This window comes from Cherax quadricarinatus, chromosome 5 (assembly GCF_038502225.1).
Source record: "Cherax quadricarinatus isolate ZL_2023a chromosome 5, ASM3850222v1, whole genome shotgun sequence".
Classification (NCBI taxonomy): domain Eukaryota; kingdom Metazoa; phylum Arthropoda; class Malacostraca; order Decapoda; family Parastacidae; genus Cherax; species Cherax quadricarinatus.
Genome location: NC_091296.1, coordinates 7611661 through 7626660, shown reverse-complemented (window position 1 = coordinate 7626660; position 15000 = coordinate 7611661). Strand labels below are relative to the sequence as shown.

The 15000-nt window shown below is 44.9% G+C and overlaps 1 protein-coding gene across 1 annotated transcript in view; it reads right to left on the bottom strand.

The window, feature by feature from the left end:
- LOC128684665 (glutamate receptor ionotropic, NMDA 2B-like) overlaps positions 1 to 15000 on the bottom strand; it is a 485156-nt gene that overhangs the window by 64769 nt on the left and 405387 nt on the right. Inside the window, 2 exon segments of the mRNA XM_070104488.1 lie at positions 1232 to 1355; positions 8674 to 8786. Of these exon segments, the coding sequence (XP_069960589.1) occupies positions 1232 to 1355; positions 8674 to 8786 (237 nt within the window).

Here is a 15000-nt window from a genome sequence, read left to right as displayed (position 1 = left end):
TTGTATCATTGATGACACACTGGTGTCATTGATGACACACTCACCCTGGTATCATTGACGACACACTCACCTTGGTATCATCGATGACACACTCACCCTGGTATCATTGATGACACACCCTGGTACCATTGATGACACACTAAACCCTGGTATCATTGATGACACTCACCCTAGTATCATTGATGACTCACCCTGGTATCATCGATGACACACTCATCCTGATATCATTGATGACATTCAACCTGGTATCATTGATGACACACGGGTATCATTGATGACACACGGGTGTCATTGATGACACACTGGTCTCATTGATGACACACTGGTATCACTGATAACACACTGGTATCATAGATGACACACTCACCCTGGTATCATTGACTTCACTCACCCCTGTATCATTGATGACTCACTCTGGTATCATTGATGACACACTCACCCTGGTATCATTGATGGCACATTCACTCTGGTATCATTGATGGCACTCGCCCTGGCATTATTGATAGCACACGGGTATCATTGATGACACGGGTATCATTGATGGCACACTCACCCTGGTATCATTGACGACGTTCACTCTGGTATCATTGATGACACACTCACCCTCGTATCACTGATGACACTCACCCTGGTATCATTGATGACACTCAGTCTGGTATCATTGATGACCCACTGGTATCATTGATGACACATGGGTAACATTGATGACACACTCACACTGGTATCATTGATAACACACTGGTATCATTGATGATACTCCCCCTGGTATCTCTGATGACACTAACCCTGGTATCACTGATGACACTTATCCTGGTATCATTGATACTACACTCACCCTGGTATCATTGATGACACTCACCCTGGTATCATTGATGACACACCCTGGTGTCATTGATGACACACTCACCCTGGTATCATTGATTACACTCGTTCTTTCATTACTGATGACACATGGGTATCATTGATGACACACTCACCCTGGTATCATTGATGACACATGGGTATCATTGATGACACACTCACCCTGGTATCATTGATTACACTCGTTCTTTCATTACTGATGACACATGGGTATCATTGATGACACACTCACCCTGGTATCATTGATGACACATGGGTATCATTGATGACACACTCACCCTGGTATCATTGATGACACATGGGTATCATTGATGACACACTCACCCTGGTATCATTGATGACACATGGGTATCATTGATGACACACTCACCCTGGTATCATTGATGCCTGAGAAGTCATGGAACTCCTCCCTAGTAATCATGAAGGCCGCCAAGTTGGCTGTGTAGATGGCCAGGAACACGACGGCGAACATCGCCCACATGTTCGCCATGAACCTGTTGGCGAAGAAGGGAGATAAACACCGTTAGCTGAACCGTTAGTGCCCGTTAATCGCGATTTGGTGGCCGTTAGCGGCGGTTGGTGATCGTTAGTGGCGGTTGGTGACCGTTAGTGGCGGTTGGTGATCTTTAGTGGCGGTTGGTGATCGTTAGTGACGGTTGGTGACCGTTAGTGGCGGTTGGTGATCGTTAGTGGCGGATGGTGACCGTTAGTGGCGGTTGGTGATCGTTAGTGACGGTTGGTGACCGTTAGTGGCGGTTGGTGACCGTTAGTGGCGGTTGGTGATCGTTAGTGGCGGTTGGTGACCGTTAGTGACGGTTGGTGACCGTTAGTGACGGTTGGTGATCGTTAGTGGCGGTTGGTGACCGTTAGTGGCGGTTGGTGATCGTTAGTGGCGGTTTGTGACCGTTAGTGACGGTTGGTGACCGTTAGTGACGGTTGGTGACCGTTAGTGACGGTTGGTGACCGTTAGTGACGGTTTGTGACCGTTAGTGACGGTTGGTGACCGTTAGTGACGGTTGGTGACCGTTAGTGACGGTTGGTGACCGTTAGTGACGGTTTGTGACCGTTAGTGACGGTTGGCGACCGTTAGTGACGGTTGGTGACCGTTAGTGACGGTTGGTGACCGTTAGTGACGGTTGGTGACCGTTAGTGACGGTTGGTGACCGTTAGTGACGGTTGGTGACCGTTAATGACGGTTGGTGACCGTTAATGACGGACGGGGGTTGGAAACTGGATAATGGCCGCCGGAAAATCACTTACGACAACTGAGGCTCGTCAGAAACCCGTTAATTTTAGAACCGTTGCCAAAAAAAGATATTTTATCTATTTTTATCTATTTTTTATCTGCTTTTATCTATTTTTAATTATTTTTATAAATTTTTACTTATTTTTTTATCTATTTTTTATTATTTTTATAAATTTTTACTTATTTTTTTATCTATTTTTAATTATTTTTATAAATTTTTACTTATTTTTTTATCTATTTTTTATTATTTTTATAAATTTTTACTTATTTTTTTATCTATTTTTTATTATTTTTATAAATTTTTACTTATTTTTTTATCTATTTTTAATTATTTTTTGTATTTTTACTTATTTTTATCTATTTTTAATTATTTCAATTATTTTTTTTCATATATCTTTTTATCTATCTTTATCTATTTTGACATAATTTACCGACCTTTTCGTATGTTCCGTTAGTTACCGTTAAAGACCGTTAGTTACCTTTAATTACCGTTAAAGGCCGTAGGTTACCGTCAGTTACCGATAGAACCCGTTAGATACCGTTAATTGCCGTTAAAGGCCATAGGTTACCGTTAGCTACCGATAAAAGAAGTTAGATTCCGTTAGTTACCGTTAAAGGCCATTAGTTACCGTTACAGGCCGTTAGTTACCGTTACAGGCCGTTAGTTACCGTTAAAGGCCATTAGTTATCATTACAGGCCGTTAGTTACCGTTAAAGGCCATTAGTTATCATTACAGGCCATTAGTTACCGTTACAGGCCATTAGTTACCGTTACAGGCCGTTAGTTACCGTTAAAGGCCGTTGGTTATCGTTAAAGGCCGTTAGCTACCGTTAAAGGCCGTTAGTTGATGCTGGGACTGCTATTGAACGTTAGAGGCCGTTGCTAAGATACCTGGGAGGGGGGAGGGAGAGAGAGAGAGAGAGAGAGAGAGAGAGAGAGAGAGAGAGAGAGAGAGAGAGAGAGAGAGAGAGAGATGGGTAAATGTGACGAGAACTAAGAAAGAGAAGGAAGAGGAGAATAAGAGGAACGAGAGGCAGAATAAGAGGGAAGAAAGGTTGAATAAGTGTAAAGAAAGGGAGAATAAGGGGAAAGAAAAATAGAATAAGGGTGAAGAAAGGGAGAATAAGATAAAAAATGGAGAATAAGAGGAAGAAGAAACTGAATAATGACATAACAGACTGTGTGATGAAAGAGTAACAAGAGATGGTGAAGAACGTTCACTTCTAGGCAATGAACGTTCATGTCTAGGTAAGAACGTTCACGTCCAGGCAATGAACGTTCATGTCTAGGTAAGAACGTTCACGTCCAGGCAATGAACGTTCACGTCCAGGCAATGAACGTTCACGACCAGGCAATGAACGTTCACGTCCAGGCAATGAACGTTCACGTCCAGGCAATGAACGTTCACGTCCAGGCAATGAACGTTCACGTCCAGGCAATGAACGTTCACGACCAGGCAATGAACGTTCACGACCAGGCAAGAACGTTCACATCCAGGCAAGAACGTTCACGTCCAGGCAATGAACGTTCACGTCCAGGCAATGAACGTTCACGACCAGGCAAGAACGTTCACATCCAGGCAAGAACGTTCACGTCCAGGCAATGAACGTTCACGTCCAGGCAATGAACGTTCACGTCCAGGCTATGAACGTTCACGTTCAGGCAATGAACGTTCACGTCCAGGCAAGAATGTTCACGTCCAGGCAATGAACGTTCACGTCCAGGCAATGAACGTTCACGTCCAGGCTATGAACGTTCACGTTCAGGCAATGAACCTTCACGTCCAGGCAAGAACGTTCACGTCCAGGCAATGAACGTTTACGTCCAGGCAATGAACGTTTACGTCCAGGCAATGAACGTTTACGTCCAGGCAATGAACGTTTACGTCCAGGCAATGAACGTTTACGTCCAGGCAATGAACGTTTACGTCCAGGCAATGAACGTTCACGACCAGGCAAGAACGTTCACATCCAGGCAAGAACGTTCACGTCCAGGCAATGAACGTTCACGTCCAGGCAATGAACGTTCACGTCCAGGCTATGAACGTTCACGTTCAGGCAATGAACGTTCACGTCCAGGCAAGAACGTTCACGTCCAGGCAATGAACGTTCACGTCCAGGCAATGAACGTTCACGTCCAGGCTATGAACGTTCACGTTCAGGCAATGAACCTTCACGTCCAAGCAAGAACGTTCACGTCCAGGCAATGAACGTTCACGTCCAGGCAATGAACGTTCACGTCCAGGCAAGAACGTTCACGTCCAGGCAATGAACGTTCACATCCAGGCAATGAACGTTCACGTCCAGGCAATGAACGTTCACGTCCAGACAAGAACGTTCACGTCCAGGCAAAAATGTTCACGTCCAGGCTATGAACGTTCACATCCAGGCAATGAACGTTCACGTCCAGTCAATAACGTTCACGTCCAGGCTATGAACGTTCACGTCCAGGCAAGAACGTTCACGTCCAGTCAAGACAGCTCACGTCCAGGCAAGAACGCTCACGTCCAGGCTATGAACGTTCACGTCCAGGCAATGAACGGTCACGTCCAGGCAAGAACGTTCACGTCCAGGCTATGAACGTTCACGTCCAGGCAATGAACGATCATGTCCAGGCAAGAACGTTCACGTCCAGGCCAGAACGTTCACGTCCAGGCTATGAACGTTCACGTCCAGGCAATGAACGTTCATGTCCAGACAATGAACGTTCACGTCCAGGCAAGAAAGTTCACGTCCAGGCAAGAACGTTCACGTCCAGGCTATGAGCGTTCACGTCCAGGCAAGAACGTTCACGTCCAGGCAATGAACGCTCACGTCCAGACAAGAGCGTTCACGTCCAGGCAAGAACGTTCACCAACGTCACAGAGAACGCCAGAAAGAGCGGGGGAAAATGGGAAAAACGCGAGAGAACGCGAGAAAAAATGAGAAAAAGGCAAGAAACCGCGAGAAACCGCGAAAAGAGCCGAGAGAACGCGAGAAAGTGGAAAAACGCGAGAGAAAGAGAAAGAACGCAAGAAAACGTGTGATAACATGCTAAAGAGAACAAGATGAAAACGAGAACAGGAGAGAATAGACAGGCGGCAAAACGGGAACAACGGAGCAGTGGTAAACGGGAAAATCAGAGAGAAAAAACAGAGACCAAGCACGAAAGAAAGAAAAAACGTATGAAAAATAAAATAAGACAAAATGGAAAAAACGTGAGATAAAAAATATAAAATAAATCAGAAAGGAAAAGAAAGAAAATAGAGAGAGAGAGAGAGAGAGAGAGAGAGAGAGAGAGAGAGAGAGAGAGAGAGAGAGAGAGAGAGAGAGAGAGAGAGAGAGAGAGAGAGAGAGAGAGAGAGATGAAAAACACATTCCTCACCGGCAATATGTGACGAAGCCTACAGATCAGCCTTGGTTTGGCTTTTGTTGTAGAGAGGCTGCTACTGCTAAGTACAAAGCATGGCGAAGGTATAAGAGACATCCTACCACCTATAACAGGAACTTGCACAAGCAAGCCTATAGGCATATGGGTGACGTTCAAAAGTGGGCCATTGCTAAATGGGAGGTGGACACTAAAAGAAAGCTTGCATCAGGTAGGGTAGGCTCCAAAACCTGGTGGTCCCTGGTCAAGGACAGACAAGGTTATCTGCCTGATGAACTTATTCCACCTCTAAATCGACAGGATGGGACCACCTCTACTAGTAGTCAAGAGAAGGCGGACCTCTTTGCTGAACACTTTGCTACCAAAATGCAAGTTCCTGATCCAGCAAGGGACCCTCCTTGGCTAGCTGCAAGAACTGTGTCAAAACTGTCAGTGGTGACAATAAGGCAGGAGGAGGTGCATTTCCTACTTAAATCGCTTGACCAAGAAAAGGCTGTGGGCCCAAACAAGTTGAGGCCAAGATTGTTGAGAAGATGTGCAGACCAGCTAGCAGCACCTCTAACTCGCATCTTTCAGCACTGCCTAGTACAGTGTAAATGGCCCTCTCTATGGAAAGAGGCAAATGTAGTCCCTGTTCACAAAAAGAAGAGCAGAGCAGAAATCAGCAACTATAGACCAGTGTCACTCCTGTCAATCACTGGTAAGATCCTTGAGACAATAATCTCAAGACAAATGGCAGAGTTTTTTGACTACCACTCACTACTTTGTGATCGTCAATATGGCTTCAGGAAAGGTTACTCTGCTGCTGATCTGTTGTTAAACCTCTCCACTAAGTGGCACCAGTCACTGGATGAATCCAAAGTCAGCTGTGTGGTAGCACTGGACATTGCTGGCGCTCTCGACCGGGTGTGGCACCAGGGCCTCTTAGCAAAACTTCAAGCACTGGGAATTGCAGGCTCTACGCTATGTCTCCTCAGTGATTACCTTCATGGTAGATCTCTAAGGGTAGTTCTCCATGGAACGGAATCAGCAAGACATCCTATTGGGGCAAGTGTTCCACAAGGAAGCGTGCTGGGTCCATTGTTATGGAATGTCTACTTCAACAACCTTCTTCATCTCATCCCAGAATCACATGCATATGCAGACGACTGTACACTGACATTCACTTATGCAAGAGAAGAAATGCCAGCTGCTCTAAGCTACATCAATCACAAGCTGAGAGCTATATCAGCTTGGGGAAATAGATGGCAAGTAACACTTGCACCTGAGAAAACGCAAATGATGATCTGTCATTTCAGCAGAGCCTTCAACATAGGAGGGATGTGGGTGGCCTTACTGTTGTGTACAAGGCCAATATTGTCAAAATACCACACTTGGATGCACTTCGAGGACAGCGTGAAACAAGCTTTTATGCCACAAGACGGGCAGAAAGCAGCAACTTCACTCTGGCTGTACCCTTCTCCAGAACATCACTCCATCTGAGATCATACATACCCAGGATGACTCGAGTATGGAACACATTCGTACATCATAATGATGTCAACGAGATAAAGTCAGTTGATCAAATGAAAATGCTGGCCCACAGATGGCTCCAACTTCATCCTGTTCCCTACTTGTATGTCTCTTAACAATAAAAATGCTTTCAAATGAGCTGATGTAGGTAACAGCTCTTAGCCTGTCAATAAAGTTAGGAATCCTTAACCTGTAAATAGCTTGTCAATAAACCATACCCCCGGCCGGGATTGAACCCGCGGTCATAGAGTCTCAAAACTCCAGCCCGTCGCTGGAGTTTTGAGACTCTATGACCGCGGGTTCAATCCCGGCCGGGGGTATGGTTTATTTGCAATCGTGTCATTACGATTTCTTAAGTCTTGTCAATAAAGGTAGGGATCCTTAACCTTGTCAAACCCTGTATAAAAAAAAAAAAAAGAGAGAGAGAGAGAGATGGAGAGAGAGAGAGAGAGAGAGAGAGAGAGAGAGAGAGAGAGAGAGAGAGAGAGAGAGAGAGAGAGAGAGAGAGAGAGAGAGAGAGAGAGAGAGAAGATTAAGAACAACAAATGAAATATTTGTACTGAGCATAAATTACGTTCAAATCCAGCTTGCACTATCACCATCCTCCTTCCCTCCTTCCTTTCCTCCTTCCTTCCTTCCTTCCTTCCCTCCTTCCTTCCCCCCTTTCCCTCCCTCCCTTCCTCCCTCCAACATTCACTATCACCACCTACAAACCTTCGTAAACAGACAATTCCCTTGTAACCCAACACACATAAACCTCCGAATCTCGCCGACTGGACTCTCTCTTCCAGACACTCTCAACTCACTCTTTCTGGAAGACTGTTAGTGTCCTTCCAGCCAGTGTTCTTCCAGACGCTCCCATTCCACTATTCTTGGAACACTGGCGTGTTCTTCCAGCCCGTGTTCTTCCAGACACTCTCACTCCACTATTCTTGGAACACTGGATGTTCTCCCAGCCAGTGTTCTTCCAGACACTCAACTCACTCTTTCTGCACAACTGTTAGTGTCCTTCCAGCCAGTCTTCTTCCAGACACTCTCAACTCACTCCTACTGGAACACTGGATGTTCTTCCAGCCAGTGCTCTTCCTAACACTCTCAACTCACTCGTCCCGGAACACTGGTAGTATCCTTCCAGCCAGTGTTCTTCCAGACACTCTCACTCCACTATTCTTGGAACACTGGTAGTGTCCTTCCAGCCACTGTTCTTCCAGACATTCTCAACTCACTCTTCCTGTAACTCTGGCAGTGTCCTTCCAGCCAGTATTGTACCAGACACCTTCAGTTCACTATTCCTGGAACACTGGTAGTGTCCTTCCAGACATTCTCAACTCACATTCTCAACTCACTCTTCCTGGAACATTGGTAGGGTTCTTCCAGCCAGTATTCTACCAGACACCTCAACTCACTCTTCCTGGAACACTGGTAGTGTCCTTCCAGACATTCTCAACTCACTCTTCCTGGAACACTGGCAGTATCCTTCCAGACATTCTCAACTCACTCTTCCTGGAACACTGGTAGTATCCTTCCAGACATTCTCAACTCACTCTTCCTGGAACACTGGTAGTGTCCTTCCAGTCAGTGCTCTTCCAGGCACTCTCATCCTACTCTTGGAACATTGGTAGTGTCCTTCCAGGCACTCTCACACCACTCTTCCTAGAGCGCTGATGATACAAGATGGAGCACTTACCTGGCTGTGAATCCCCTGGGGCAGTCAACATGCACGGCGGCCTGGAAAAGCACAGCCCACACCAGCCAATACGTTCTGAAGAGAGAGAACTTGTGGTCCCTGGGAGGCGCCATCTGCACGAGTGAGAAGCAGAGAGGACAGTCAAGCCTCGCTAATGATTACATTATTAGGAGGTAGACTAAGGTAATTCCTGCGTCTACATTACACTCTTTTTCTCGTTGTTTAGATTTTAGACTTTGTTTACTGCAGAGTTACGATAACAACAACAACAACAACAACAACAACAACAATAATAATAATAATAATAATAATAATAATAATAATAATAATAATAATAATAATGATAATAATAATAATAATTGAAGCGTCGCTAAGGCAGTTGTAAATAAAAAGTCTTGATTTAATTAAAAAACGTATTAAAAAGCATAAAGAATATATATTAAAATTAAACTGATAAGCGATACAGTAATGACTACGTGTTCTCACTTATTTGTTGGCGGGGTTATAGCTCCTGGTGCCAACTATTACATGTTTGGCCTTCAGGCTCCGGCTCCGATCATACCTACCCTTGAAACTGTTTACGGGCCTTTCAACGTATTCTTTGGAACGTAGGCGAGAAAGATACATAATAATTACACCTTGTAAAATTCTGAAGGGACTGATTCCAAATCTGCGAGCTGGAATCATGAAAAGAAGAGGATCGGAAGACGGTGCAAAATAACCCAGTGAACAGGAGTACCATGAGTACACTGTGAGATAACACAATAAATGTAAAGGGTCCAAAACTCTTCAACAGCCTCCTCTCATACACAAGGAAAATTGTCAACATAGCCATGGCTGAAGATTGAGACACTTATGCAACATTTGGGAATCTTTATTAAGGACACGTTTCGCCACACAGTGACTTCATCAGTCCAATACAAAGCAGAAAAGGGGTAAGGAGAGGAGGAGGTTGAGACAATCAGTTTTTCAGCCTGGAATTGATGTGTTCAGTCCATCACTCTTGTAGAACACATCGATTCCAGGCTGAGGGACTGATTACCTCAAACCCCTCCTCTCCTTAAGCCCTTTTTGTTTTGTATCGGACTGATGAAGCCACTGTGTGGCTAAACGTTTCCTTAATAAAGATTCCCAAATGTTGCATAAGTATCTCAATCTTCAACTTGTCGGTATTCAAAACCATTTATCACATAGCCATGGCTGCCTTCGAAGGAGAACCTGAGAAGTTTCTGAAATCTTCCTGAACCTAACATAAGAAAGGGGTAACACTGCAGGAGGCCTACTGGCCCAAGAAATAAGCTTTGATGACTCTATTAAGACTCGTGTGCAAGTCCCACTTACAACCCCTCTCACTCATGTATTTATCTAAGCTATATCTGAAGCTACGCAAGGTTTTAGCTTCAATAACCCAACTAGGCAGCCTGTTCCACTCATCAACTACTCTATTTCCAAACCAATACTTTCCTATGTCCTTTCTAAATCTAAACTTATCTAATTTAAATCCATTACTGCGGGTTCTCTCTTGGAGAGATATCCTCAAGACCTTATTAATATCCCCTTTATTAATACCTATCTTCCACTTATACACTTCGATCAGGTCTCCCCTCATTCTTCGTCTAACAAGTGAATGTAACTTAAGAGTCTTCAATCTTTCTTCATAAGGAAGATTTCTAATGCTATGTATTAATTTAGTCATCCTACGCTGAATGTTTTCTAACGAATTTATGTCCATTCTGTAATATGGAGACCAGAATTGAACTGCATAATCTAGGTGAGGCCTTACTAATGATGTATAAAGCTGCAGTATGACCTCTGGACTTCTGTTGCTTACACTTCTTGATATAAATCCCAGTAATCCGTTTGACGTATTACGTACGCTTAGGCATTGCTGTCTTGGTTTAAGGTTGCTGCTTATCATAACCCTCAAGTTCTTTTCACATTCGGCATAGCAAAGTTCTACATTCTTTCATTTATCTGCACTGAAATGCATCTGCCACTTTCTGACCGCGACATGAGTTTGTCTAAATCCTACTGAAGTTCAGTGACATCTTCCTCTGAATCAATTATCCTTTCTATTTACGTGTCATCAGAGAATTTGCTCATATCACTGGTTATTCCCTCGTTAAGGTCATTAATGTATACTAAAAACAACAGTGGGCCTAAAACTGATCCCTTCGGAACGCCACTTGTTACAGATCCCCACTCAGATTTTACCCCATTTATGCAGACTCTGCTTCCTGTTGGTGAGCCACGACTCGATCCATGAGAGGATTTTTTTCTCCAATACATAAAAACGACTTGTCTCCTCCTTTAAAAATAGGAATTACATTAGCCATCTTCCACATATCAGACACTACACCTGCTTGAAGAGATATTTTAGAAACGTTAGTTAATGGTTCACAAAGTTCCATTTTCCACTCCTTAAGAACCCTTGAAAAAAATGTCCCTACGAGAGCAAAATACTAGGCAGGAGATGCAACATTTCCCCAATGAAAAGCAGAGGTGCCACGAGTACACTGAGAGACAACACAATAAGTGTCAGGGGCCCAAGATTGTTCACCTGCTTCCCAGCATACGTAAGGGAGATTACCAATAAGCCCCTGGCTGTCTTCAGAAAGGCACTGGACACGCACTTAAAGTCAGTACTTGACCAGCCGGGCTGTGGTTCATACGTCAGTTTGCGTGCGACCAGCAGTAACAGCCTGTTTGATCAGACCCTGATCCACCACGAGGCCTGGTCTCAGACCGGACCGAGGGGGGGTTGATCCCTGAAACCCTCTCCAGGTATACTCCAGGGGCTGGAGATTTATTTTGCTTCAATCTGTCTACCTGTTTGATAACCATATCCCTAGTGACTGTGATGTTACATAATTGATCTTCTCCAGGCCCACTATAAAATTTAATTATTGGGATGGTGTTAGTATCTTCCTGTGTGAAAACCGAGAGAAAATAAGTGTTAAAAATCGAGCACATTTCATCTCCTTGGCTGTAAGCTCTCCGGAGTTAGTTTTAAGAGGAGCTAACTCTTCTCTTACCTTTGTTCTAAACACCTGGAAAAGCCTTTTGGGTTAGTTTTAGATTCATTAAGGCAGTTTAATTGTATAGTCTCGTTTAGCTTTTCTTATCCCTCTTTTAACCTCCCTCTTAATGTGTGTATATTGATCCACGAGATGGCCCTCACCTCTGTTTGTATATGTTTTTAGAAATTCCTCTTCTCGCCTCCCTCCCTGTTCATTCTTTCCCCATTATCTCTGTTACTGTCCTTATCATTTAGTGCCACTGGATTTTCAATATTCACTAACTCTACCTCATTCTTACGTTTTGAGTTTTAATACAGCCTTGTGCTTTCTACTACATGTAATCCTTGAGATAAATCCAGGGATTTCAGGAGGACTACAAGATTTATTTCAGATTTGTGACTGTTTTCAGATTCTTGAAGACCAGGACTCCCAAGTCATTCTTAAATCTAGTTAAGTTCTACATCACTTAGTTCACAAGTGGACTGTATTCCCCTCCTCCCAGGTCTGAATGATGACATTCCAATTACCACTCATCCCTACGCAGCTCCATACAACCTTACACAGTTCCAGACAGCCTTTCACAGTTCCAGACAGCCCAATACATCCCTCTCACAGCCCTCCACAGTTCCAGACAGCCTCTCACAGCCCTACACAGTTCTAGACAACCTTTCACAGCTCTACACAGTTCCAGACAGACTCTCACAGCCCTACACAGTTCCAGACAGCCTCTCGCAGCCCTATACATCCCTCTCACAGCCTCTACACAGTTCCAGACAGCCTCTCACAGCCCTATACATCCCTCTCACAGCCTCTACACAGTTCGAGACAGCCCTGTACATCCCTTCCACAGCCCTACACAGTTCCAGACAGCCTCTCACAGTTCTAGAGAGCCTCTCACAATCCCACACAGTTCCAGATAGCCTCTCATAGTTCTAGACAGCCTCTCACAGCCCTACACAGTTCCAGACAGCCTCTCACAGTTCTAGACAGCCTCTACCAGTCCTACACAGTTCCAGATAGGCTCTCACAGCCCTACACAGTTCCAGACAGCCTCTCACAGTTCTAGACAGCCTCTACCAGTCCTACACAGTTCCAGACAACCTCTCACAGTTCTAGACAGCCTCTACCATTCCTACACAGTTCCAGACAGCCTCTAATAGTCTTACACAGTTTCAGACAGCCTCTCACAGTCCTACACAGTTCCAGACAGTCTCTCACAGTTCAATACAACCTCTCACAGCCCCTCACAGTTCCAGACAGTCTCTCACAGTTCTATACAGCCTTTCACAGTTCAGTTCTAGACAGCCTCTCACAGTCCTACACAGTTCCAGACAGCCTCTCACAGCCTTAAACAGTTCTAGACAGCCTCTCACAGTTCTAGACAGCCTCTCACAGTTCTAGACAGCCTCTCACAGTTCCAGACAGCCCTATACAACCCTCTCGCAGCCCTAAAGACCTCTCACACCCCTCATTACCGGACTACAACCACACTCTGCCCTCACCTGCCACGTGAATGCAGGTGAGCCAGCAATTAAAAGACTGACTGACTGTTTGTCCCTCCTCCTCCAGCGTCCACCAAGACAAGACAACCTTTTTATCAGTCTCCCCTTGTATGGGTTTTTTCAAGTTTCCCCTTGCATCTGGCTGTTTTTTTTTTAAAGTCTCAGTGCATCTGGCTGTTTTTTTTTTAGTTCCCCATTGCATCTGGCTACTTTTTTTAAAGTTTCTCCCTTGCATCCGGCTCTTTTTCTATTTTTTTCTTCATATCCGGCTCTTTTCTCATTATTTCTTTACATCTGGCTTTTTTTTTTAATATATACGTATATTTTTTTGCATCCCACTTTTTTTTTTTCTTCCCATCCGGCTGTCTGCAGGACAGGCAAAAAATTTCCCTCATTTTATCCTCCCTTTGCTTCTTCCTCTTTCTCCTCCTTCTGGCATTTATCTCCCTCCCTTGGTTTCTTCCTCTTAGCCTCCCTCTTCCTTCTGCCAGTTATCTCCCTCCCTCCTTCCCTTCCTTCCTCCCTTCCTCTTAACCTCCCTCCTTCCCTTCCTTCCTTCCTCCCTTCCTCTTAACCTCCCTTCTTCCCTTCCTTCCTTCCTCCCTTCCTCTTAACCTGCCTCCTTCTCTTCCTTCCTCCCTTCCTCTTAACCTCCCTCCTTCCCTTCCTTCCTTCTTCCCTTCCTCTTAACCTCCCTCCTTCCCTTCCTTCCTTCCTCCCTTCCTCTTAACCTCCCTCCTTCCCTTCCTTCCTTCCTCCCTTCCTCTTAACCTCCCTCCTTCCCTTCCTCCCTTCCTCTTAACCTCCCTCCTTCCCTTCCTCCGTTCCTCTTAACCTCCCTCCTTCCCTTTCTTCCTTCCTTCCTACCTTCCTCTTAACCTCCCTCCTTCCCTTCCTTCCTTCCTCCTTTCCTCTTAACCTCCCTCCTTCCCTTCCTTCCTTCCTCCCTTCCTCTTAACCTCCCTCCTTCCCTTCCTTCCTTCCTCCCTTCCTCTTAACCTCCCTCCTTCCCTTCCTTCCTTCCTCCCTTCCTCTTAACCTCCCTCCTTCCCTTCCTTCCTTCCTCCCTTCCTCTTAACCTCCCTCCTTCCCTTCCTTCCTTCCTCCCTTCCTCTTAACCTCCCTCCTTCCCTTCCTTCCTTCCTCCCTTCCTCTTAACCTCCCTCCTTCCCTTCCTTCCTTCCTTCATCCCTTCCTCTTAACCTCCCTCCTTCCCTTCCTTCCTTCCTCCCTTCCTCTTAACCTCCCTCCATCAAGGAACGCTGGAGACTTAACAGGTAGCTGTAAAATCCTAATGTGCTGAGAGGACACTAATCCGTGGAGATAGCGATAATACACGGAAATAGCGCGTTCTGAAGACGATTCGCGAATCTGTCAAGACTAGTCAATCTGGAGAGATAACTGGCTAATCCGTGAAGACGAATCGCGAATCCAGAGAAAAGAATCAGAATCTGTGGAGAGTCGGAACGAGGGCTTGGATTTCCCTAGAAAATCTGGTGGATTTAAAGGAGGCGAGACCCGGATTTATAGCTGAATCACTGAAGAAATCTCTCAAGGATTTATTAAATCAAGTAAAAAATAATCTGCATTGTGTTGAATTGTGGAATGTGGCAGCTCTTTTAACATGTTAACTAGACAAGTTACCATCCTCTAACATGTAAACTAGGGAAGTTACCATCCTCTAACATGTAAACTAGACAAGTTACCATCCTCTAACATGTAAACTAGACAAGTTACCATCCTCTAACATGTTAACTAGACAAGTTACCATCCTCTAACATGTTAACTAGACAAGTTACCATCCT